This window comes from Xenopus laevis, chromosome 6S (genome assembly GCF_017654675.1).
Source record: "Xenopus laevis strain J_2021 chromosome 6S, Xenopus_laevis_v10.1, whole genome shotgun sequence".
Taxonomy (NCBI): domain Eukaryota; kingdom Metazoa; phylum Chordata; class Amphibia; order Anura; family Pipidae; genus Xenopus; species Xenopus laevis.
The window spans coordinates 24864734-24892040 of NC_054382.1; the positions used below are offsets into that span (position 1 = coordinate 24864734).

The 27307-nt window shown below is 39.1% G+C and overlaps 1 protein-coding gene across 1 annotated transcript in view; it reads right to left on the reverse strand.

Moving 5' to 3' along the window:
* Positions 1-24294, reverse strand: part of LOC108719900 (cyclin-dependent kinase 6) — a 63156-nt gene extending 38862 nt beyond the window's left edge. The window contains exons 1-2 of the mRNA XM_018269182.2: positions 23724-24294; positions 21326-21803 (exon numbers count right to left, since the gene is read on the reverse strand). Coding sequence (XP_018124671.1) covers positions 21326-21552 — 227 coding nt within the window. The 5' untranslated portion in view covers positions 21553-21803; positions 23724-24294. The remainder of the gene's footprint in view (positions 1-21325; positions 21804-23723) is intronic.
* Positions 24295-27307: the final 3013 nt, after the last annotated feature.

Below are 27307 nucleotides of genomic sequence, written 5' to 3' on the forward strand. Positions count from 1 at the left end.
TGGAAAATATTTCCCACTGTATGATTCCTTTGTGTTCACTTACATTTGCTCTAAAATCTTCAAAAAAAACACCTTTCCTGCCAGATATTTAGCGCACTGGCAAAACCAGCAAAGTAGGGACATATTTAGCAAAATAATTTGCATGAAATAAAAAATGTATATATATATTATAGCCTTCTCATGGGGCATTTTACACTTACTACCACTTTCATAGATCACTTCACTTATCCAGATCTTGCACTTGGAAGCTTAGAATGTATATGGGGCACATTTACTTAGCGCGAGTGAAGGAATAGAAGAAAAAATACTTCTAATTTCGAACTTTTTTTTGGCTACTTCGAACAACAAATTGGCCACTTCGACGACGACTGCGACTTCAAATCGAACGATTCCGAACTAAAAATCGTTCAACCATTCGATAGTCGAAGTACTGTCTCTTTAAAAAAAACTTCGACCCCCTACTTCGCCAACTAAAACCTACAGAACATCAATGTTAGCCTATGGGGACCTTTCCCATAGGCTAACATTGATGTTCTGTAGGATTTAGTTTTAGTTTAGTTTCCTAACAAATTTCTGATCGCACGATTTTTCCTTTGATCGAAGCATTTGCGGTAAATTCGAATATCGAAGACGAAGGATTTTACTTCGGCAGTAGAATATCGAGGGTTAATTAACCCTCGATATTCGACCATTAGTAAATGTGCCCCTACATGTCACGATCCAAACGCCACAACTTTCTTGGAAAGTCCTTTGCAAATAAAACTATTAGGGGCCGATTCACTAAGCTCGAGTGAAGGATTCGAATTAAAAAAATTCGAATTTCGAAGTATTTTTTGGGTACTTCGACCATCGAATTGGTTAAATTCGTTCGAATTGAACGAAATCGAACGAATCGAACGAAAAATCGTTCGACTATTCGACCATTCGATAGTCGAAGTACTTTCCCTTTAAAAAAAACTTCGACCCCCTACTTCGGCAGCTAAAAGCTACCGAAGTCAATGTTAGCCTATGGGGAAGGTCCCCATAGGCTTGCTAACCTTTTTTTGATCGAAGGATTTTTCGTTCGATCGAACGATTAAATCGTTCGAATCGAACGATTCGAACGATTTAATCGTTCCATCGAACGAAAAATCCTTCGATCGATCGAACGTAGGATTAGCGCTAAATCGTTCGACTTCGAAGTCGAACGATTTTAGTTCCCAGTCGAATATCGAGGGTTAATTAACCCTCGATATTCGACTATTGATGAATCGGCCCCTAGTGTTCCACAGCTTAAAGGCATTATTATTAGGAAAAAAAGATTTGAATATTGCTTTGTGACATTTGTAAACAGATGGAATGGCATTTGCATAGCAGAACCCAAATCTATTTAAAGCTGCATTGTGTTTTTAAAAAACTGAACTCCAGCATGAGTTTTAAAAAAAGGGACAATGTACTTGCCCCAGATGCCATATATTTTTCAGTTTTTGAGTTATTTTTTCATATGTGGCATAACCCTGGCCTAAAAAATTTTTTGCCTGATAGAAACTTGTGTCGAACCAGAACAACTGACAAAAAGCTTTAACCCATAAGAATGTTGACTCTACTGTGAATGGGACATGGCACAAATATACCATTAGAATAAACTGCATTGTATACTGTAGAATGTTGCTGAACAGTAATGCTATATTAAGTTTCCATGTGTTTCTCTACTCCTTATCAAATCTTAAAATGTTTTACAAAGGCATACCATAGAGCTTCATTTCTGCCGATAAAAACAGCACCCTGTTCGTATGGGTTCACATGTGCATCTGAATAGGCAGTTTATCATGACAGGGGTTATTTATCAAGCTCTGAATATCCGAAATGTGAACAAAAAAAAAAATCCGAATTTTTCAGTCCGAAAATCTGGCATCATAAAGCTTTCTGGGTCCTGTATAAGTCAATGGGGAAGGTCCCAGTGTCTGCGCTGCTGTCCATACCGATATCCGATGATTTCGGACCAAAAAGTCAGAAAAGTTCGAACTTTTCAAGCAAAGGTCTGAATTTTTTGGATTGTTGCCCGAACCTATTTTTTTGGTACTTTTTTAATGATAAATAAGGTCCATTCGGGAATTCGAAGTTGTCGGATTATTTTCTTAGAAATACTGAGATAAATTCGGAGCTTGATAAATAACCACCGAAGCGAAAACTGTACAGAGCCTGCCAAATGTAGCAAATTTGGTGTACATTTTTAAAGGACATGTAAAGCCTACCCATGTTTATAAGTTCGGCATATCTTCCCCAAAGAAACCACATCATTTGTACTGCATATAAGGGGATGCTGCAGCCTTAAGCTCCCCATAGACGCAAAGATTTCTCTTGCCGAAAGACCGATTTTAGCGAAGTCCGACCAATCCTTCAAATTATCGTGCGGTTAGTGGGATTCGAACGATCGAACATCTTACGATTTTTCAGCCGACATCTGTCAGGAAATTGATCGGCCAGGTTAAAAAATCTTTGTCGGTCCCAGTGCAATCTATCTATGTTTGCAGGGCCAAACAGGCGGCTACCCTTTGTTTTCCTGGCAAATTGGTCTTTTTAGTTGATGGACAATTTGTACGATCGTACGATCGTTCCGAGATAATCGTGGTCTCATGATGATGATCGGATCTTTTAAAAATCTCAACATCTATGGCCAGCTTTGCTGTTAACCTTTTAACAACCAGAGTGGCAGTTATTTTAAGATTTCAAAGAGGCTGTTCACTGATTACATTTTTATGGGGGGTTTACATGTCCTTTAAGAGCTCTGGCTGTCCTTATGCGAGAGGAGATCTAGAGCATTCTTGCTCCCACTATGGTGGCAAGTTCCCTCGTTAGCATGTTTGGTGCAAATATATCATGAAATTTGGCACTTTTAAAATTCATTTTATTATACATAAATACATTTATATTATCAAATGCAGAATTTGCAATAGCTGCATCTTTTGGGTTTCTAAATGAAATGCAGGCTGGGCAATATGATGTAATGGTTCTGCACTTTCTCATTTTCAGCACTTATTAGGAAATCAACTGGGCATTAAATTCAAAACATAAGCTTTAGTATTTTTGTCTGTAACGAAAGCAGCTTATCCATCTATGTTCAACTATGTTCTTTAATTTTGTTAGGGGACGAATTCCAACATGTTGCAGGCTAAAGTTGGACCTGCTGCCTGTAATTTGAAGAAACAGACTGCAATATTTATGTACAGCAGAACCCCCATTTTACTTTTTTCAGGGGACCAGAAAAAAATGGTGTAAAATCCCGAAAAATGTAAAATGAGGGAAATGTATTATGCATAATATATAAGTGGGACCACAAAACAACAATGTAAAATGAGGGATGTAAAATGGGGGTTCTACTGTATTATGCCATACTGTGAATATTAGTAGGTGGATTGTTGTATATGGATTTATAACCGTGTAGGCATATGGTGTGAAAAGGGCTGCATTATATGCCTGCTCTATATGAAACAATTATACTACTTTCACTACTACTACGAATAACAATAATGATGTGATGATAAACACATGACGTCAAAAACGTGTGATAACAATTTTGGAGCTCTCCAGTCTGACAACTGTGATAGTGTAAGAAACCAAAAGACTGGAGAGAAAAGGAAAATGCTTTGAAGGCAGAAGTCGAAGTATGGTGTCTTTCTTCAGTGTCCCCACTGTATCCACATCACAAACTTTGCAACTGGACGGCACTTCTGGAAAAGATGTTTATTGCTGCAGGCTGATAGTATCCAACACCTAACGCATTTTGGGATTAGCTCCCTTAATCATAGGCTCCTATGATTAAGGGAGCTAATCCCGAAATGCGTTAGGTGTTGTATACCTGCAGCAATAAACATCTTCACTAGAACATTAGCCTAGTCCTTTACTTACTTACTGTGCCTTACCTTGTGCACATTTTCATCTCCAATTTGTGCCTGTATGTTAGCCTCCCCAGACTGTAAGCTCTACGGGGCAGGGACCTCCTTCCCACTGTGTCTCTTACCACATAGCACTTAAGCTCTTTGTCCTGATATAAATTCTGTGTATATTTATTGTGTGATTTGTCTTCCCTTTGTTTACTTTTATATATATTGTATTTTTATGCATTGCACAGTGCTGCAGCTCCTTAAAGGAACAGTAATGTCAAAAAATAAAAGTGTTTTAAAGTAATGAAAATATAATGCAGTGTTGCCCTGCACTGGTAAAACTGCTGTGTTTGCTTAATAAACACTACTATTGTTTATATAAATAAGCTGCTGTGTAGCAATGGGGGCAGCCATTCAAAGGAGAAAAGGCTCAGGTTACACATCAGATAGCAAATACTGTAAGCTCTGTCTGTCTAATGGTGTTATCTTTTATCGATTAGTTATCCTGTGCCATATAGCCATTTTTCAATTTCCGCCATTGCTCCCCAGCAGCTTGTTTATATGAACTATAGTAGTGTTTCTGAAGCAAACAGATTAGTTTTACCAGTGCAGGGCAACAGTACATGATGATTTCATTACTATAAAACACTTACATTTTTTGGTGTTTCTTTAACAGCGTTTTATAAACAAAGTTATACATACATACAGTAAGTGGTGCTGTACAGCAGAAACTGCAATAGGTCTGGGCCTAGGGTTGCCACCTGTCCGGATTTCACCCAGACAGACTGGTTTTTGAAGGGCTGTCCTGGTGAAAAGTGCCTGTCCGGATTTCCTAATTAGCAATTGCATAATTTGCCATTTACGTCTATGAATTAAGCCCAGTGCATTAGAAACCTGAAGAGAAATGTAGGTGCCAGTGCATGCAACTTATTCTCAATATCAACAATACATTATCATACATAGCAGTATACAATCGTGCAGCCAGTCTACATTTTGCTCAATCCTCTCAAACTCTGCATTCACTATAGATCCTTTTTTTATTGCAGCTGCTTTACCAAAGTTACTTCATTTTTAGCTCGGTCCAATCAACTGTCCCCAAAGAAATCTAAGTTTCTTAATCATGGTTTCATTTTGTACATTGTGCAGAGGTAGCATTTCCAATACGGTCTCTTGGTTACATAACAAACACAATTTTTTTTTCAAATAATCCAAATTCATTTTTCAGTATTTGATTTCTAAGTATGTCCCATAAGGTTTATGGCTTACTGTTGAAAAATGGCTGAATTAACAAGGTCAGTACATTCTGGGCCACATTTGTATAGATGAAATAAAGTTACAGATTTGAAAACAGGGTATTATAGAACAGAGTACAGTTTAATAGAACCTGTAACATGACAGTGTCTAAAAATAAATCAGACGTGGGTTATTTTAAACAGCACAAGTGCATGTGTCATGTTTTTTAACCTTACCAACCATAAAGTATTTTTTCCAAGAATTACAGTGCAAGAGTAGGTTCCCCTGGGTGCTGCAACTTTCAGATGATTTGCCAATGCAGATGCTCATGGGCTTATTTTTCAAAATTTGAGTTTGCGTAAAGTTATAGATTTTTCTCTATTTTGAATAAACTCTGATTTTAAAAAAATTGATTGCTTGCTTATTACAATATCCAAATATCCCGGTAAACAGTTCAACAGAAAAAAAAATGGAAAAAAATTTGAATAGCTTGAATTTTACATTTGAGCTTTTTGATTTTCCTAAACACAATTTTAGTTTTAGCGCCAAAAAAATGATTTTTTGGAAGAATGCGAATAAAAATGTTGATAAATATCCCCCTTGGAGGCTTATTTACTAATTTACTAATGAAAAAAAAGCATGACAAAACTTGTGCAACCTTTTTTTCCTCAAACCATAGTTTATTTAAGAATAAAAGGCAACAGAATATTCCCACTCGTGCCTATGAGAATCACATTGTCCCATTCATTTTCTATGAGGCTAAAAACTTGCATGCTTTAATGAGCTGGGAAAAATAAATATACAATTAAAGCTATTTCTTTGACTCCTAGTGAAACTTGGAGCTTTTACTTGACTTTTCATGTTATTTTTTTTTTTATAAATCCTGACTATTTGAGGTTCCAAAGAATATTCTCGAGCATATTCACGTTCACGTATTTTCACTGCTCTGTGCCAGGCAACGGGCATATTGGTAACTTGCTTGTTTGCCAAAGGATATGGATCAAAAACTTGATGAGACCCAGAATAATGCAATTGTACATATGTGATGGAATGTTTGATAGGTAAACAGATTAAACTTTGATATCAAACAGTAGTTGGAGAGAAAACTGGAAGGTGCTTTGGTAACCAGACACATGGTTATGGCAAGCAGGATACAATTGCAATTTAATTAAGCAGTCAAGGGGTCAGGGCAAGTGACAAACAACAGCAAGTCCAGTAGGCAATGGTTCAGAACAGATTGCAGTCAATAGCAAGTCTGTTTAAGCAGGCAAGATTTCAGGGCAGGTGGCAGACAACAGCAAGTCTAATGGGCAGGCAAGATATGTAGGAAAGGTGTAGACAACATGCCTGTTTGGCAGGAAAAACAAACCCGTACTAGAAAAAACTCCTACCCCCCTACCTTGCGTAGACCAACCTCCCTCCTCCCCCACAGCATAACTTGATTTGAATTAAATGCAGAATGTACTTTTTGCCAGTAACATCTACAGGGCTGGCAGATAAAGGGTTACAAACCTATACAATACAATTTACAGAAGGTAAGAGTGTAAAAATATCACGTGGACACCACAAATACCAACAGTAACTATTCTGGAATAGTCAGGGTTAAAAAAGGAAGTTATGGCTTGCCGCAGAAACTGTGAATAAAGATTAAAGGGATACTGTCATGGGAAAATTTTTTTTCCAAAATGAATCAGTTAATAGTGCTGCTCCAGCAGAATTCTGCACTGAATCCAGTTCTCAAAAGAGCAAACAGATTTTTTTATATTCAATTTTGAAATCTGACATGGGGCTAGACATATTGTCAATTTCCCAGCTGCCCCAAGTCATGTGACTTGTGCTCTGATAAACTTCAATCACTCTTTACTGCTGTACTGCAAGTTGGAGTGATATCACCCTCCTCCCTTTCCCCCCCAGCAGCCAAACAAAAGAACAATGAGAAGTTAACCAGATAGCAGCTCCCTAACACACGATAACAGCTGCCTGGTAGATCTAAGAACAACACTCAATAGTAAAAACCAATGTCCCACTGAGACACCTTCAGTTACATTGAGAAGGAAAAACATCAGCCTGCCAGAAAGCATTTCTCTCCTAAAGTGCAGGCACAAGTGACATGACATGGGGCAGCTGGGAAATTGACAAAATGTCTAGCCCCATGTCAGATTTTAAAATTGAATAAAAAAAAATCTGTTTGCTCTTTTGAGAAATGGATTTCAGTGCAGAATTCTGCTGGAACAGCACTATTCTCATTTTGAAAATTATTTTTTTTCCCATGACAGTATCCCTTTAAGCTAAAGGGGAAGTAAAGTCTAAAATAGAATAAGGCTAGAAATGCTGTATTTTGTATACTAAATATAAACATGAACTTACTGCACCACAAGCCTAATCAAACAAATAATTTATGCTTTCAAAGTTGGCTACAGGGAGTCAGCATCTTGTAACTTTGTTATACATATTTGCAAGACTAAGACTGTGCACATGCTCAGTGTGGTCTGGGTTGCTTAGGTATCATCATAAACAAAGCTGCTTGAGTTCTGCATGGCTGGGAAGTAAGGTGGGGGCTCCCCCTGCTGTTCATAAGTATGATTGTTTCCCTGCTCAGCAGTTAGGGACCATCTGACAATTCCTATCAATTCCACAGCAGTAAATGAAGGGGGAATTTCACTGCATACAGTCAGGTTTCTTATAAAAATGGTACATATTTTTTAATTAAAGTATATTGGAGATAGGTTTCTTTTTCATTAAAGAAAGTAAAAATAGGATTTTATTTTTTTGCCTTTACGTGCCCTTTAAAGAATGAGCAATGAAACTGCAACTTTAAGCAGTTAGTTTTGTCCCCTTGCTGCTCCCCCACGTATGTGATGGAAGACTGTACATTCCCAACTCTTCCTGCCAAGTGAAATGAAAACGCTTCTAGTCTAGAAATGATTTAGGTGGTTTTCCCTAATCAAATTAAAGCAGCCAAATGTTCTTTTCAAAGGTAACTGTCTACTCGGCAGCTGTATGCAAACAAACACATCAAATGTGGATGGAAAAAAAAAAAAGATAACGATAGAGACTTCTGTCCCTTCAAGTGCTTTACTTCTTATAGGGAGGGAACAAAAGCAGGAACACAGCTAATAATTACATTTGCTGAAGGATGAAGGGGTTTTATTTAACCCCTTACTTTCTAGAGATTCATAAGACAGCAAGGTAACTGTGTTAAAACTAAAAAAGTAAGAACACCCCCATCATTTTCTTTTTAAACATGTGGACATATACTGTAAATATTTGATTTTAAGTCTATAAAGGTGATGTAAATGAATGTTTGACTTTACAATTATTTTTTCCACACTAAATCAATAGATATGCTTTTTCCTTATGTGGAAAAAATAAGTACACCTCTGGATCTAATACCTGCACTACCCTTGGCTACTTGTCCTTCTTGTGTTTTGGCCCCCTCCAATTCTCACAATTTTCATTTTCCATTCCCATTGCTGGCTATGCTGCGCTTCTCTGATGTTAAAGGGGAACTATTGCAAAAATGAAAATTTTGCATGAACTTCAGCATACTGAAATAAGAAACGTTGTAAATACAATCAATTAAATATTCTGCATGGTTTCTGAAATAATCAAGTTTATGTTCACTATTAATATCTCGTAGAAACAGTGTGAGCGCACACACTAGCCTTCCTCACTCGATTGCCTGGTGCACAATCCTCTAGGGAGACAGCACTCACCTGATGAAGGGGTGTGCCCCCGAAACGTTGTGCATCATTTGACGCAATAAACACATAGGAGTTTACCCCATATTGCATATGTTCCTGTGTGCCGATTCCTCCTTTCGCTTTGTTTCACTATTTATATCTCAGCAACTGTTTCTCTTCATTCTCTCTTCATTCAGGAGTTGGTGTCAGATATTCATTGACAGTTAGATCCAATATATCTTATAGAGAGGCTTCCTTCCTAGCAGATGTATTAGAGGTCACTCACTGATTCCTGTACAAACAAAATCTAACAAAATAACTGCCTTTTCTACAAATTTTGCATGTAGAGAGACATGACGTCTGGTGATTTTAAAAGAGTGAGCTCTAATACATCTTCTAGGCAAAAGGATAGATAACTGTCAATGAATATCTGACACCCAACTCCTGCATGAAGGGAGAATGAAAAGAAACAGATGCTGAGAGAGGAATAGTGAACATGAACTTGATTATTTCAGAAACAGTGCAGAATATTTAATTGATTGTATTTAGAAAGTTTCTTATTTCAGTATGATAAAGCTTATACTAAATTTTCATTTTCACAATAGTTCCCCTTTAACGTCTATCGCCTGTCTGTCCTTCTTTCACGTGGTACTGCTTGGAGCCAGAGAGTGCTGCAATGATGTAGCAGAGAAGCAAAAGCCTGGTCAAAACCACCACATCTCTGCTTATTTTGGAACTCAGGTGTGAGTTGCAGCTAACATGGATTGTGTCATTTTCAGTGCACAATGTTAAACATTGTTAGTTTGTTATTGTTTTGCCACGTCCGGTGCTCCTATTGATGCAGCCCTCTGTGGGAATGGAAATACTTCCATGTCCAGCATGATGGTAGCTCCAGGCTTCCCCGGTATCAATAGACAGTTGTGCATTGCCCATTGGAACAGGCAGGATGGATCCAAATGATGCTCATCACCACTTTGTGCAAGAGCAAGGAAGGTGTCTGTACACAAATACCTTTAATGAATAGCATCAATACGTGCACCCAATGCATATTGTAGAATTCACTACACCAGTAAATGCCCCTTAAAATGTCCCTATTTAAAGATCTCAGGTAAAAAAACTGGGTAGAGGAAAAATGTGCAAAAATATCACAATATGGAATCATCATTGTTCAAAAGGATCATTTACATGGTTGCAAAACAATACCCACAATACCACATTTTCCCCATATTTCAACATAAATGTCGTTGCATGAAGGAAATGCGCCGGACATCAGCCGATGCATAAAAATCCATGTAGCTGTGCTTGATGACATACATACTTCTGGCACTCGCTGTCAAAAGGACGCCGGCTCCCAATGATTTAGCAGCAAGTGCACTGTGTGCCTATTGACAAATGCCACTCTGGGAACCCTGAAGCTACAGCCAGATTAAATTTCAGAACCACAACAGTGCAAAGCCCTGAAGGCTGTATCTTTTCCCTATCTCCCTAAGATAGTGATGTCAGAATGAACTGGACATCCAACACATGTGAAAAACTTCTATTTGTCTTTAAAACTATTGGTTCCTCCTTATGTTAAATGTAAAAGACGCAAGCTGCAAATATGGTCTTTTATCTCCAAGCTTGTGCTTGGAGATATATTATTATTTAAGAAAATGATTATATTATATTTAAGAAAATGCTCCTTTCCCCTTCAGCTTCAGCTTTATTTCTATTTTTATGATAGCTATCCTTTAATGCAGGTATGGGATCCGTTACCCAGAAAGCTCCGAATTACGGACTCCCATTGACTTCATTTGATCCAAATAATCCAAATTTTTAAAAACGATTTCCTTTTTCTGTGTAATAATAAAACATTACCTCGTACATGACTCAAAATAAAATATAATTAATCCATATTGGAAGCAGAACCAGCCTATTTGGGGTTATTTCATGTTTACATGATTTTCTAGTAGACATTGTATTAAGATCCAACTTACGGAAAGATCCGTTATCCGGAAAGCCCCAGGTCCCAAGCATTCTGGACAACAGGCCCCTTACCTGTAGTTTAATTCAGATATTATAGACTTATTCTTATTTCACTGAAATGACTGAACACATATTCATAACGGAATAACAACATCAGAACTCAATATATATATATATATATATATATATATATATATATATTTAGCAGCAAGGACATTGTGAATCATGTTTATAAAGGGAAGGTGAATTTGAAAAAAAAATAGTAATTAAATGTACAAAGTTTGCTTTTCAGTTTGCTTTGATGGCTGAATGAGTCAGATAAGCTTCCTATGAGTCCTACCAGAGCAGTCCAGTTGTAAGAGTACAGCGTCCATCCAAAATTGTGGCCACTACACACTACACACGTGCAAATTGTGTGTTTGTGTTTATAGGTGAATGCAGAATAAATCATGTAGGAAACATATCTTCTCAAGGCAAATGTTAATGTCAATGTTCCTTTGCATTCATAAGCCCTGTATTATTCACCTGTTTACTTTTAACACTAGAGATGGTATGGAGTAAGGTGTATACATATATACGGTACTTCATTGGAAACATCCTTCCCTTCTGGAGAAACTTTGGTCAACATTACCCTTCCATACCAAAAACTTGTCTAGCTTTCCACGAAGCACCCGTAGATCCAACGATATAACTCTTTTCTTCTTTGCTCTTTTTTTCTCTCCCAATGCGAAAATAAAAAAGGGATGGCATGTGTATATGCACAAGTGTTTGTGTGAATAGTGTTTACATGTGGGCAACCTGTCCAGTGTTTAAAAACAGTCACAAGCACTTACCCACACAACATCTGAGACCATATAATCTACTGCTGTTGACAACTCATTTTTTTCACCCATTGGAGTCTATGGATGTCTTTTTTTGCTAGAAAACTCCCAAAAATGTTGCTCATCACTATGCCTTTCTCATTTGGCTGAGTAACGGATCCCAGCATACCCACCCACACTTCTACAATTTATATATTGAATTGTTACTTCTTTAATTTCTTGCTTCATAGAAAAACGCAACATGTTTCCAACTCTTTGTAATCCACAGAATATCTCCATGAAACTAAACTAAATCATTCATGAGACTCTGTGTCACTTCAGTAAAGGGGAATTCCTGTTTGCAAAGCAGCTACACCATTCTTAGACATGCCGTTCCTCTCCATAAAAACCTAAACGTTCAATGTCAAATTGCATTTGCTAGCCTGCTGCTTTTGCAACAGAAAAATCCAGCAACTTTTAGCTTCCCACAAATAATTAAAAAGAACCGTTCACGAGACACTAGAATAACATTTATCAACAACTACATAAATACAACTATTATTGTTTCCGTTATTATCAAACTGTCTACCATAAACCCTTAAAATTCTCAATCTATACCAGTCAATATTTTGTTAACTGCTTGGCAGTTCTTTTGTTACACACTTGAATACAGATGGCATCCTTAGCTGAGTTTTCTTTATATTATTTCTACTTCAGTAGGTTTCTCTTCCCTTTTGATTACTGATTAAGGTTAATTTTTTTTCACTATTATTAGTGATGGGCGAATTTATTCGCCAGGCGCGAATTCGCGGCGAATTTGCGCGATTCGCGAAACGCCCGCGAAAATTCGCAGAAAAAATTCGCCGGCGTCAAAATTTTTTTTTTCGAAAAACGGACGCCGGCGTCAAACACGGGCGCCGGCGTCAAAAACGGGCGCCGGTGTCGAAAAAACGGGCGCCGGCGTCAAAAACGAGACGCAAATTCGCCCATCACTAACTATTATTCATTAGTTGCCAAAATCTTTGCTGTGCCATATGGCTTGCACTAATCCTGTGCTCCATACCCTCCATATAAGCATGCCTGGGCTAGGTAAGTGTAGGATCAGGAACATAAAGACAGGGACACCGCGTCTTCAGGCAATACACAGGTTTATTTTACAAGCTTTTCCCAACATAGGGGTATAGTTATCAAAAAGTGAAGTTGGAGATCACCAAAGTCCGTTTGAGTGAAATACCGCTCCATTCATTTCTATTGGATTTTTAAAAGAATATTTATCAAAGGATGAACTTTCACTTTCACCCTTTGATAAATAAGCCTTTAAAAATCTCATAGAAATTGATGGAGAGAGGCGGTATTTCACTCTAGCAGACTGTGATTATCTCTAACTTCACTCTTTGAAAAATATACCCCATCAAGTCAATTGCATACAGTTCATACAGGTCCAGGCAGCAAACATCTCTCACTATGGAGAAATTAAAGGCAACACACACCTTTTTACACTTCTCTGTGGTCACTCTACTACAATAGTTATTGCTGTTTTGCAAAATACTGTACATATTTTATAGGCTTAGTTTATTTCCAATACATATCAATGAATGTTTTTTTGCGAGCCCTACTTATATTACACAAAATATTTGCATCTTTATTATATGCAAAATATTTTGCTTCTTGTAAATGCTTTATGATAAAATGCATATATGTCCCAATCCACAGAAGGTTAATACTGACCACTGAAAGGGGAAATAAGACATGTAATATGTATTTAAGGCATTACCTTCTATGACGCAACATCTAAGAAATAGAAGTCCTAACCCAAACAAAATTTGCACCTAAGCAAAATGCAGATGTTATCGGTCTATTCAAATTTAATTAAAACCCCATCTCACTGCATCTCATAACACTGCTTGTCTTTATTGCTAGCCTTACTCCTTGTTAAGGCTCCACATTTGAACCAGTAAGGAAATATGCAAGTTACATTTTACTTTAAGCAAGACTCGCTGCACAGGGGAGAAACTGAAAGTATAACGTCTTGCAGAATGACTCTACTACCCATGATATATCTCTTCACTGGGTTTAATGATCAGATTTCTGACCAAATTAATGTATTGGCAAGTCCTTCATACACTAGAAACCACCGCAAGACTCGGGAAGCTCAGGAATCATCTGCTCCATATAAAGAGGATAACACAGCAGCTCCAATGAAGCATTACAATTAGTCATCCTATAAATATTTCTGCTGTGAGCTCTGAATCATCAGGAATGTTATATATCTTTTTGGAGTCATTTGGCCCTGAATCAGTACCTAGTTTAGCTGGATATCATTACAGGGCATATGAGGATGCTGGGCTTCCTGTGGTCTAGTCATGTGACTTTACTTTTTCTGGTGGTTCATATACACTCCTAGGCGGCTATCATTCTCATATGGGAAGGCCCTATTCATCATGCTACTTTCTGTATCTGCTGAAATGAAACAACATTGCTATGTTATACATTTAAACAAAGGATTGGATATTCCTTGAAAGGAAACCCAGACAGTAATCTACAAGGATCACATAAAAGATATGACCTAGGAAAATGAAAGCAACACAACTTTCTGCATATTTACAATGTAAAAGACTATGGGTCGTTTAGTAACTGCAGACTGTACTTGCAGTCTAATACAGATATGGCATCCGTTATCCGGAAACCCGTTATCCAAAAAGTTCGAAATTACGGGAAGGCCATCTCCCATAGGCTTCATTTTAATTATGTTTAAAAAATATTTCCTTATCCTCTGCAGTAATAAAACAATACCTTATACTTGATCCCATCTGAGATATAATTAATCCTTATTTCAGGCAAAACATTGGGTTTCTTTAATACTTAAATATTTTTTACTAGATTTAAGGTTTGGAGATCCAAATTATGGCAAGATTGCTTATCCGGAAAACCCCAGGTCCCGAGCATTCTGGATAACAGGTCCCCTACTTGCAGAATGCTTGGGACCTGGGGTTTTCCAGATAAAAAACTGTAATGGTAATAATAAAACAGTACCTTGTACTTGATTCCAACTCAGATAAAATTAATCCTTATTAGATTTATTTAATGTTTAAATGATTTTATAAAAGACTTAAGGTTATTCTGAAAACCCAAGGTTCCAAGAATTCTGAATAATAAGGATTAATTCCATCTTATCTTTTCTAGGTGAATTACCGCATGGGTACAGGGGCCACCTTCCTATTTAATACTTAGCACTTGTATTTGAATATAACAGTATTTATTTTATTATTGTATTGACCCTTATTTGTTCTATTACTGTATTATTCTACTGGGCAAAGCTGCATGTACAGGTAAAGGACCTGTTATCCAGAATGCTCGGGATTTGGGGTTTTTCTGGATGACGGATCTTTCCATAATTTGGATCTTCATACCTTAAGGGGCACATTTACTAAGCTCGAGTGAAGGATTCGAATATAAAATACTTCGAATTGTGAAGGTTTTTTTTGGGTACTTCGACCATTGAATAGGCTACTTTGATCTTCGACTACGACTTCGAATCGAATGATTTGAACTAAAAATCGTTCGACTATTCGACCATTGGATAATCAAAGTACTGTCTCTTTAAAAAAAACTACCTACTTCGCCACTTTAAACCTACTTTAAACCTACCGAGCACCAATGTTAGCCTATGGGGACCTTTCCCATAAGCTTTCTAAGCTTTTTTTGATTTGTAAATGCGGTAAATCCTTTGACTTCGATATTCGAAGTCGAAAGATTTTACTTCGATGGTCGATATTCGACCCTAAGTAAATGTGCCCCTAAGTCAACTAGAAAATAATGTAAACATTAAATAAACCCAATAAATTGGTTTTGCTTCCAATAAGGATTAATTATATCTTAATTATTTTGATTATTTGGATAAAATTGAGTCTATGAAGCAGATACAGTAAAGGGCGAAGTGGCTACAGCTATTGACTTTCCGCCAGCGTTGCCACCCACAGGGATATTGGCAATTCACTAACAGGTGCAGGCACCAGGCGCAGGCTAGTGAACAGGACCATTGCTATCGTTCATTCTCACTCTATCACCAGGCCACTTTTCGATCTGGCGAACGATCGTTACTCCGCAAATTCACTACAGTGCGCCTGGCGAAGTGGTGCGATTTGTGCGAAGTAGTCTCTGGCACCAATTCGCCCTTTAGTGAACCTGCCCCTATGGGAGACGGCCTTTCTGTAATTCTGAGCTTTCTGGATAACGGGTTTCCTGATAATGGATCCCATACCTGTACAAGCAACACTTGTTCATTCATATACATACATACAATCTACTTATAAATATTCTGCCATCTTTCACTTCTTCAGTCTGTTCTAAATATAGCCAATAAATTCTCCCAAATATCTGAACACAAATTGCCTCGCTGGCTTCCAATTTCTTCTCAATCTAAATTCTATAGTGATGTTGAAATACAGTCTTTATGCTTCCTATGCTTTCCCTCTGACCTTCAACTACCATACAAAATGGTAATGGTTTCCAGCACACAATATGAATGCTTGATCTATTACTTTTGGTTGCTAGGGTCCAAATTACATTAGGAACCATGTATTGTTTTGAATGAGAGACCAGAATATGAATAGGAGAGGCCTGAATACCAAGTAGTAAATAGTAGTAAAATGTAGCATTAACAACATGTGTAGCCTCACAGAGCACTTGATTTTAAATGGGGTCAGTGACCCCCATTTAAAAGCTGGAAAGAGTCAGAAGAAGAAGGCAAATAAAAACTCAAAAATTCCAAAACTATAAAAAATAAATAATGAAGACCAATTGAAAAGTTAGTTAGAACTGGCCATTTCATAACATAGTAAAAGTTGAACCACACCTTTAAAATATATTTTTTAGTCATATGTGCTTCCTGGGACCATACGATTCACGGTGCACACATACATGTTAGGTCACATACGTAAGTCAATTAATGGATAGAGTTTATTTATCTATATTGCAGTTTGGTATGATTCTTTAGTAGGCCACTTAATATAATACAAATTATGGGGCAGATTTATCAAGGATCGAATTTCGAAGTACAAAAAACTTCAAAATTCAACCATCGAATTAAAAAACGTTGAATTCAAAAATCGAATTAAAAGTTTTTTCAACAAATTTGGCAATCCTGCGGTCGAATAAAAATCGTTCCATCAAACGATTAAATTGTTCGTTTCGAAAGATTCGAACGGTTTTAGCGATCGATCGAAGGATTTTTATTCGGTTTTTAAAGACTTAGAAAAATGTTGTAGAAGGTCCCCATGGGCTAACATAGCACTTTGGCAGGTTTAATTTGGCGAAGTATTGAAGTTTTTTTAAAGAGACAATACTTAGATTATCGAATGGTCGAATATTCAAACGATTTTTACTTCGAATCAAAGTCGAAGTAAATTCGAAGTCGTAGTATCCTATTCGATGGTCGAAGTATCCAAAAAATTACTTTTTTTACTCGAAAATTCCCTCGAATTCACTTCGACCCTTAGTAAATCTGCCCCTTAGAAAAAGTTTGTAGAAGGTTCCCATAGGCTAACATAGCAATTCGGCAGGTTTTATTTGGCAAAGTATTGAAGTCGAAGTTTTTTTAAAGAGACAGTATTTGGATGATCGAATGGTCGAATAATCGAACGATTTTCACTTCGAATCGAAGTCGAAGTAAATTCGAAGTTGTAGTATCCTATTCCATGGTCGAAATATCCAAAAAATTATTTTGCATTTTGAATTTTTTTACTTCGAAAATTCCCTTGAATTCACTTCGACCCTTGATAAATCGGCCCCTATGTGTTGGTTAAGTATTCAATCCAGGTGTATACTTTTCCTTTAAATATGGGGCTGTTAGAAGTCACCTCAGAGGCCTTTGGTCTTGTGCCTTTATATGGTCATAAATAGGTGTAAAACCCACCAATATGTCCATCAAACAGTTCTGCAAAACGATTAAGGGAAGTTTGCAAGAATTTTATTTATTTTTTAACATGTACCCATACATCCATAGGTGTTGGACCCCGGGGGGGCTGCAGGCATTGCATGTGTGTCAGTACCCACTGCTTCTCTATATGTCTTTGGGTATTCCTCCCAACATTTTGGAAATGAAAAGAGGGACAAAAAAGTTGCTGCGTGTTGCGCGGCAAAAGAAGAACATTTTTTGAACATGCCCATTTTGTGGCCACACCCTCTAATTACCATGTTTTAGGGACCAGTTATCTTGTTACAATTACTTATTTGCTTATCTCAAAATTGTTACAAAAGTATCTTATCTGCTGCTCTGGCTGTTCTGGGCTCTCTGCCAAAAGTCAATTAAGTTAGAAACTTTGTTTCTTTTTCTGGCTGATCAGTGCAGAGAAAAACTGGATTTTCCAGCACAAATGAGGGACTGCGAGTTGAGCTGTCAAAAGAGGGACTGTTCCTTTTAAAAACGGGACAGTTGGGAGGTATGCCTTGGGTTACCCCACAGCCTCTGCATGTAATGTACTTTGGGTGCCAGAATCCCTTTCCTCACATGTACTTGTGGTGTCAATACCGATCTCCTGCCTGCAGTGCCAGCCCCTCTCTCTATATAATGGGCTTACGGTAGAGTCCTGCGCGGAACCAATTTGTTAAACCTGAACCGCGACCCCCACCCGGACCCACATACTTACCTGCTTGGACCCGCAACCCGACCCGCAAGTACCTTATCTACAACCTGATCTGTGACCCGCTGACCATCAAGAAACAGGAAGTGCTGGCATTGTAAACTGGAAGTGACATCATTAGAAGTAGGCAGGATCAGAAAAAAAGGAGTAAAACAGGAAGTGCTCAGAAAAAAAGGAGTAAAACTCGCTATTGAGAAGACCGTGACCTGACCCACAAACGCAGAGAACCGCCGACGCACGTCTATACCCGCTCCTGAAACTACTACCTGCAACCCACAGGGTATCGCAGGTTTTTGCGCTGCAGTACTCTAGCTTATGGTGCCAGTTTCTGTTGCCATGCACAATAATATTCTTGGGAAGTAGGACCCAATTCTATAACTGTATATATATATATATACATATAATGATATGTTGGTTCCATTAGCCACTTCGCTGTTGGTATAATATGCTGGAGGTGACAGTTGCAGTGTCTGCATAAACCATACTACAAATCAAGAGTGTCCTAAAACCCTTGAATATATTATCACTTTTGCAGCACCTGCCATATAAGTGTGCACTTCAAAATGCAACTCTGAAAAACCTATATTCACAAAACTATTTCACTTTCTGAAAAGTAAAGAAACTAAAATGAATTTACATGATATATAGCTTTTCAGCAGAAATGTAGTAATTGATGCCAGTTCTCATGACCCATACATAGCAAACAACCAGCCATCTTTCAGTTTACTGCATAAATAATCTTAATATCATGCTGTCCTGTGTTAGGGTAATCTTGTCCCCAATGCTTTGGTTTGGGTTTCTTGAAAATTCGGTGACAGCACATAGTAAAATAGGTGAAGGGGTGTGGTAACTAAAAGGGGCGTGGTCAAAAATGTACTACGCTCACCGCGAGTCCTTTTCTTTCCCCCTCCAACCCAAAACATCTTCTGCTGCCTATGCATACATCATACATAAAAGCTTTGAATACACAGTGAAATATTTCCTTATATTCGTTTCTAAGATATATTTCACAAATAATATGGCCTCCAGATGTATAAGCCTGTTGCACATACCCAGCTGAACCCCATATTTAGGCTTTCAAATGTTCTGTATTCTCTGTACAGGGTTTTTTTGTTTTTTTTTACCCCGTCACTCACCAACTACACACCAACTACTATTAACATTAATGTCACGCGTTCCAATGATTGAGACACCCCTATTTGGCATTGGCAGCTCATGTCTTGTTGCTTACACTCCAAACCACATGCCAACAAAATAAAATAAGATATAAGAATATCAGCTTATTGTTAATATTTCAATTTAAAGTTTACAGAGATATTATTGTACCTGCACAATATTTTATTGAATTCTATTATTGTATTTGGATATTCTAGGGCTCTGTTTCATTTGCTTGAGGACCAGGCTTGTTAGGCTGGTCACTACAGGAACAATTGGTTTCATATCCGTATTATAGAGGTAGATTGTCACCCCATGGAATTCTCAGTGGTGTGTATCCATATTGCCATACACATCACTTCTGCCCCAATGGATTCACTATCTAACAGCACTGGTTTCTGAGCTGCCATGTGCAAATAATCGAAATCGTGTACTTATCAGCTTTATATTGTGACCTTTGTATTATACATGTAGCGCTATAGTAAATTGAGTGCACCTTACTCTACTATAGGCTTCACTCCTAGTACATATGCTCCGGATGAGACCTTAAAAACCTTAGGGAGTGAGCCTTCGCATCGAGGTGGAAGCAGGCTGTAGTGCAACTATAACTGTAATCAGGGTGCGAAGAATTGGGCGCCAGTGGTTCTTATAACTTAACCAAATAACAGATTTATTGAGCACAGTATACAATCCTCAGTGGAGTGTACATAAATGAGAACATTGCAGGGTCATACAATACATTGAATAGGCAGTACTCACAACACCTTTGGTCAGTATGATTCTCCTCAGAGATAGGAACAATACATGCAGCTTTGAGGAGGTACACCCAGCTTTCAGTCTTTTCCCTAAGTGGAACCTGAGGGGAATCTATCACACCTAGGTCTATACACTTAGTCCCTACTTCTGGGCAATGAGTACCCTGGGATCCTAATCCCACTACAATCCTCGTAGGAGCCTCAAGCTGCTCAGCTAAATAACCTGACTGACTATCACTCCTAGAGTGATCTATAAGGGTGAGTAGCCTATTCTTACTAGACCTGGCCTGTCTAGGTTCCACTCGAGCTCTGCCTCCTGCACAGGCTAGAGCCAGCACAAGATGGACCCTGAAAGTATTGCTTCAGAGCCTTTTATACTCTAGCACAGTGCCATCTGCTGGTCACTGTGAGCATTAGCAAGAGTCAACAGTACCCCTCCCAACTGTATTTTGGGACCCAATTAGGTGTCCATAACATGCAGGGACTGCCTGACAATAATACTAGGGGTGGCTATTCTACACATCCCTACATACATAATCAACATCTTGTTTGTCGGCCCCAAAGCTTAGTAAGTGACAGCAGCACAGAGCATGTGCAGTGAATCAGCAGAAAAGAAGATAGTGAGCTTCTGGGGTTTCTTTGGAGGCAAAGATCTTCCCTGCTAAAGGGCTGTTGTTGCCTTGAGCTGGTACAGAAGCCCAAAACATAATGTACATTTCTGCCGTACTTCTTTAATTAAGCTTTAGTTCTCCTTTAAAAACAGGGGGTAATACTGCCACTATCTATAGGCACTGTGTTTCTCTACAGAGAAAATATACACAAACAAACAGCATATAACCCAGTTGATAAAACTACTGCTGCCAGAGCTTCTAGCTGTGGATTTTACTTGTTACCTGGTAAAGTGGCACCTAAAATCCTATGTATGTTGTTCAACTAGAATTCCCAGCGCATGAATGGTTTGCCTTTCTATTCTGGCCATGGACAATGGTTGCTTCTGAAGAAAAATTATGAAAATTCACTAGGGCAGTCTGAGCAGCCTGGCTACATACATCAACTAATTTTTTTAAGGACCCCAAAGCTTTAAAGACAATATAATCAGTTGCCCCACTATGCAATGATGTGCCAGACTGTGCCATGTGCTCTTCTATTCCTCCCTGGCAATGATGCCTACCAGCACATCCACTACTTGTGACCACGTGTCAGCAGTTCCCGCCCCCGGCCCATTCTCACCTGACCACATTGGGATGCTCGAAGGTCTCCAGATGACGAAGCACTGCCACTTCCCGGATGGTAGACATCGGCATGCCCTCCTCCCCGGTCTGCACCCGCACTCGTTTCAGAGCCACAAAACGACCTCCGTTCTTTAAGTCGCGGGCCTTAAACACCTTGCCATACGCCCCTTCCCCTATCTCAGCCACACACTCGTACTGCTGATCGGCCAGGCTGTCCTTCTCCATAATCGTGATGGGGAATCTGACCGCTAGGTGGTGTGTTTTATTCCAGGCTGCTGGAGGGCTTGGAGCCTGCCCAAACAGTGAGGATGGAGAGCAGGAGAGTGCAGAGTAGCGCTTTAGCGGTTCGGCACCCAGGGGATTAGGGTAGATGAGGAGCCAACTGCTCAGACAGGCGCGCACAGATTCACTTGAAGAGCTAGCAACGCTAGAGCAGGAAGCCCTGGCCAGCTGAGGGGTTGGGTTGGTCACATCATCTGTAAAGGAGACAAATATCCACAATATAGTGAGATCTTAACTTGATCATGTCATCTCCAACGTGTGACCCACCAGCTGCCAGGCAATTACAACTGCCAGCTGCCCTCCCACTGCTAAACCCTAGAACAGGGGTTTAATAAGACAAGAGCTGCATCGCTACACAAATCAGAACTTTCCAGACACATCAGCTTCACTTTTTAATTTGAAAGGTTAACTTAAGATCCATAGTTAATAAACAGAGTGCTTCATTAACTGCGTAGCCTTGTATATTCAGCAGTGCTGGAGTTGCCATACAGAGATTCTTGCTCTCATGAGCTAAACTGGCTGATGTTCCAGCTCCCAATATGGCTCAGTGCTACTAAGCCATTCATTTGAAACCTTTCGCACATGGGAGTTTTCTAGTTATTTTACATACTTTGCAGCATTTCAACTTTTTTTGTTGTCCAGCTATTGCCTTACAAGCCCCAAAACAACAATTGCCCTACAACCCCAAAAACAGCTATTGCCCTTCAACCCCAACACCCCCCCCCATATCCTTTGAGTAGTTTTGCAGTAGCTACAAAGTTGCAGATCCCTTGCTATGATGATTATTGCAGGCTAAATGTGTAGCATAATATATCTTCCAAACTAATGAAACCACAAAAAGAATTTTAAAAATGCCTTCCTGCTCAGAATATGTGTGGCAGTTGCCTTTACCAAATAAATGGGCATTCTTGAAAGGCATGCATTGTTTTCATACGAAAAACTTTTACAATAAACTTTTTGTGCCAAAATCTTGTGCTATTCATGACTTGTTTGCTTAATCAGAATTATTCAGACCTATAACAGTTCAGCAGCTGGGATGGCAGTAATAATGTAAAGATACATGTGGCCATTATAGGAGCCCGAACCTCTCTGTCTATAACAGATCTCACTATGCCTTGATTTACTATATGCTAAATCAACCCATAATGGGGGTGACTGAACAGTTTAACACTTTTCTGAGTGTGTCTACCCAGTGCTTTATTATTATTATTTATTATAAGGAAGCCTTAATAAAGCTGCAGCGCTGGCAACATATAACATTAATCTGCCCTATATATTCTAAACTGGTACCATGTAATGTACCCCAACACAAAGAGCTGAACTATGGGGAATTCTCTGTGCTTTCTATATAAATGATGATGAACAGAAAACATAACAACAAGTTTTGGTTGTATAAAAACCAGGAGTCCTGCCAAACCTCAATGTAGGCTGTCAGTCCATCACAGCACTTATTTGGCATTCCAGAAGAACATTTTAATGCTTGTTTTGCTCCCCAACTCTTTTTTCTTCTGAATGTTGCTCACGGGTTCAAAAGTTTGGGGATCCCTGACTTTTTTTGATACTTTTTTTTGGTTAATATTCTAATCTTTTATGGGGTTTGCCCCTACTGTCTTTTATAAACATAAAGACAATAGACCAAAAAAAGAAATTATAAAGACAGGGCTGGATAGAACAGTAGCATTATGAAAGAATAAAGAGTTGGTTGATTATTCAGCCCATTGTTGAGTTGCTAAATGGTTCCTTTAGTGTGAGTGTAGGAGATAAAGAGCACATGGCAGCTGTTGTGCACAATGCAATGGGGCTTGCAGCTTTATACAGTTATTAGGTGACATCCCTGCAAAATCCTCTGCTATTCATGACTTGTTTGCTTAATCAAAACTATTCAGACCTATAGCAGTTCAGCAGCTGGGATGGTAGTAATCATGTAAAGATGCATGTGGCCATCTTTACATTATTACTGAGACACCCCAGCTGTTAATGAGGAACAACTCCCCATCACCTGCGCACAGGGCATGCCGGGAGGTGTAGTTCACCAAGCTTCCACACAGAAGGAAAATTAGTTGCCTCATGGTGCTGCCTTTGTTGTAGCACATGCTAAAAATAAATGCACTTACCTGGATTGGTGCTTGAACTTGCAGTTGGGGTGTCTTGGAGGGAGGATGATGATGATGGGCTGCAACACTGGGGATTGAGATCAGCTCTGACTCCCCCTTGTGACTGAGAGACAGAGAGAGAGAGAGGCAGCTGCTGTCTCACATGGTCATACTTCTCCTCTCTCTGGGCCACACAGGTAGCCTCAGCTCTGAGCTCTTCTGCTGCCCAGCCATCCTCAGCCCAGCAAATTCCTGCAACAGTGAGGAAGGCTTGTAACAGAACACAGAGCTGACACGGCTATTTATCAATTATTCTTTATTTTTCCTCAAAGTTTATTGTGCTGAGCTGCCAGTCCCCATTGCAAAGCCATAAGCTGTGAGGTAGTGCTGTTCTCCTATGTCTTTCCTCCTCCCAGACTCTCTCTTTCCCTGTCCTTCCTCACTGCGTGTGTAAGCAGCAGCAGCACTTTCTTTTCCTACTTTTTTTTGTTTTTGCTTTCCCACGCTGGCTGAATGTGACTTGACCCCGCTTCAAAAAAAGTTTGACATAGTGCGAGAACATTTCCTCATTCTTCACTGCATACAAAGCGCGCTGCCGCCTCCTTCTGCTTTCTCTCTCTGCTCTGTGTCTTAGCACTCAATGAAATCCTTCATATTGCTGCCACATGCCAAGGCAGCAGATAGAGTTGCCACCTTTTCTGGAAAAAAATACCGGCCTTCCTATATATTTATCTTTTTTCCCTATTAATAACATTGGGATCAGCCATCGTTTTTACCGGCCAGGCCACAAACACACACATAACGCACTTACACATTGTAACGTTTCTCGTACACATAACCTTTTCCATTACACTTAGAGTGTCTTTATGGCAGAGCTGCTGCAAATTCCTTAGCATTAACCCCTGGGCTGCCAAAACCTGACAAAAGCCCTCGTGTTTCTGTCATGGCTGCTGTGTTATTGAAGCTGCTGTGGAACGTGCACAGGTATACAATAGGTGTGTGTAATCATAAAGTCCAAAAGAGGAGAACTTAAAGAAATATCCAGGTAGATATGAGGAAATAACAGCTAAAATATTATAGTTTTGCACTGATTGGGGCTTAAAGGGGGAAGTAAAGTCTAAAATAGAATAAGGCTAGAAATGCTGTATTTTGTATATTAAACATAAACATGAATTTACTGCACCACATCAAACAAATGATTTATGCTTTCAAATTTGGCCACAGGGGGTCACCATCTTGTTACTTTGTTAAACATCTTTGCAAGACTGTGCACATGCTCAGTGTGGTCTGGGCTGCTTATGGATCATCATAAATTATCAAAACAGCACAAGTCAAATAATTTCTGGCAGAAGCTGATACAGCAAGACTAATAAGCAGATTAATAAGCAGAATAGGTAGACTGCACTGGGTCCTGTGTTGTTATGTAATCATCAAAAATGTGGATTTTATATTTTTGTATTTATAGTTTTTGTATGTATTTATAGTTTTTGTATTGTTTAATACAAACTTTCTCCAACTCTGCAGAACCAGTGGCTACAGCAAAATAATCCTCCAAATAGAATCCCAGTTTATCTGTTTAAATCTGGCTCCATGATCTTTGTCCCTGCAGCTGGAGTTGGAAACAGTAAAAGGGTTATAAAGCCAAATTAAAAGCCAATACAAAGCTCTACACAGTCGCCAACTGCTCTACAGGAAAACAAACAAAGCTGCTTGAGTTCTGCATGGCTGGGAAGTAAGTTGGGGGCTCCCCCTGCTGTTCATAAGTATGATTGTTTCCCTGCAGAGCAGTTAGGGACCGTCTGACAATTCCTATCCACAGCAGTAAATGAAGGGAGAATTTCACTGCATACAGTCAGGTTTCTTATGAAAACAGTACACATTTTTTAATTAAAGTATATTGGAGATAGGTTTCTTTTTCATTTCAATGAAAGTAAAAATGGGATTTTATTTCTTTGCCTTTACTTGTTCTTTAAACAAATAAAACAATGTATTAACGAAGAAGCAAATTCTTCTTCCATTTGGGGATGCCAAATGTTAGGAATCCCCAAGTGATTGTACTGACTTATCTGAAACCCTGGGCCGGTGCTCCTATCAGCTGAAAACTGGTTCTTCCAGCGAGCACCATGGATCGATCCTCTTCTGTCTTCCTCTTTCTTTGAGCGAAAAGCCAAACTTTAGTCGGCTATTTTGTTCTACTGCGCATGTGTCTGCCCCGGGAAATTTGAAGAAAGAAGAAGCTGGAAGAGGAGTGATCTGTGGTGCTCGCTGGAATACCCCCAGGCTGGTGCAGTTGTCTGCTAATAGGAGCACCGGCCTGGGGTTTCCGGTAAGTGAATACAATCACTTGGGGTTGCCTAACATTTGGCACACCCAAGTGCAAGCCTAATGGCTCTGAACCATTAGGCTGTATCTGTGATATAAACCAGCGGTTTTGGATGCATAGTTGGCCAAAGGGACATAAAGGAGTGATTTGCATGTTTCCGCCCATGATGCCTTATGGGAGAATCAAAACTCTTATTTTGGTATCTACGCAGTGCTGTGTGTATGGCATGAGAAAAGTAAATACCCTCTGATTTCAGAAGGCTTCACTTTGCATGTAAATTGCTAGTGAAGGGCTTTTTGGCTCCTTTTAGCCCTTCTCACCCTAACCAGGTTCAGTTTCCCATTTCACTACTCTCCAAGTCCTACCCCTCACAAGTTGTGTTCCAATATCTTGCGCTGATAAGATTGAAACAGGCTGTCTGCAAGTTTGGACATATGGCTCTGAACCATTAGGGCAAGACCAGCTGAAGCATTTTTATGCTGCATTTTTAAAAAGCGTTGCCAGGTGTAATTATGCATAATCTGTACTGCCACTGGAACTAATGGAAATCGCACTATGGCAATTTGCACAGGGTGCTTGCAAGCTGAAATCTGCCACAGGACACCAGTATTGGCATTTGTCAGCAGAAATGCCAATATATCAAGAAACTACCAAATCGATAGACTCTATGGGATCTGCACGTTTGAAACCACACTTTGCGTAAATACGCAGCATATTTTAAATATGGCGTCCAAATTCTCAATGAGAACAATGAGAAGTGCATGTTGGGAAAAGAAACCTACATGCTGAAAAACGCATGTTGACGATCGCGTGTGGTTTCAGTGGCGTATTTACGCCCGGCGTTTCTTTTTTAAAAACGAAACGTAAAAACGCCACATCTGGCCTTGCCCTTAGGCTGTATCTGTGCTATAAACCAGTGGTTCTGGATGCATAGTTGGCCAAAGGGACATAAAGGAGTAAGTTGCATGTATCTGCCCATGATGCCTTATGGGAGAATCAAAACTCTTATTTTGGTATCTAGGCAGTGCTGTGTGTATGGCATGAGACAAGTAAATACCTTCTGATTTCAGAAGGCTTTATTTTTCATCTCTCTATATATAAACTATTAGAGATGCAACAAATCCACTATGTTTGGATACCGAACCGAATCCAAATCCTAATTTGCATATGCAAATTAGGGGTGGAAAGGAGAAAACATGTTTTACTTCCTTGTTTTGTGACAAAAAGTCACGCGATTTTCCTCCCCACCCCTAATTTGCATATGTAAATTAGGATTTGGTTC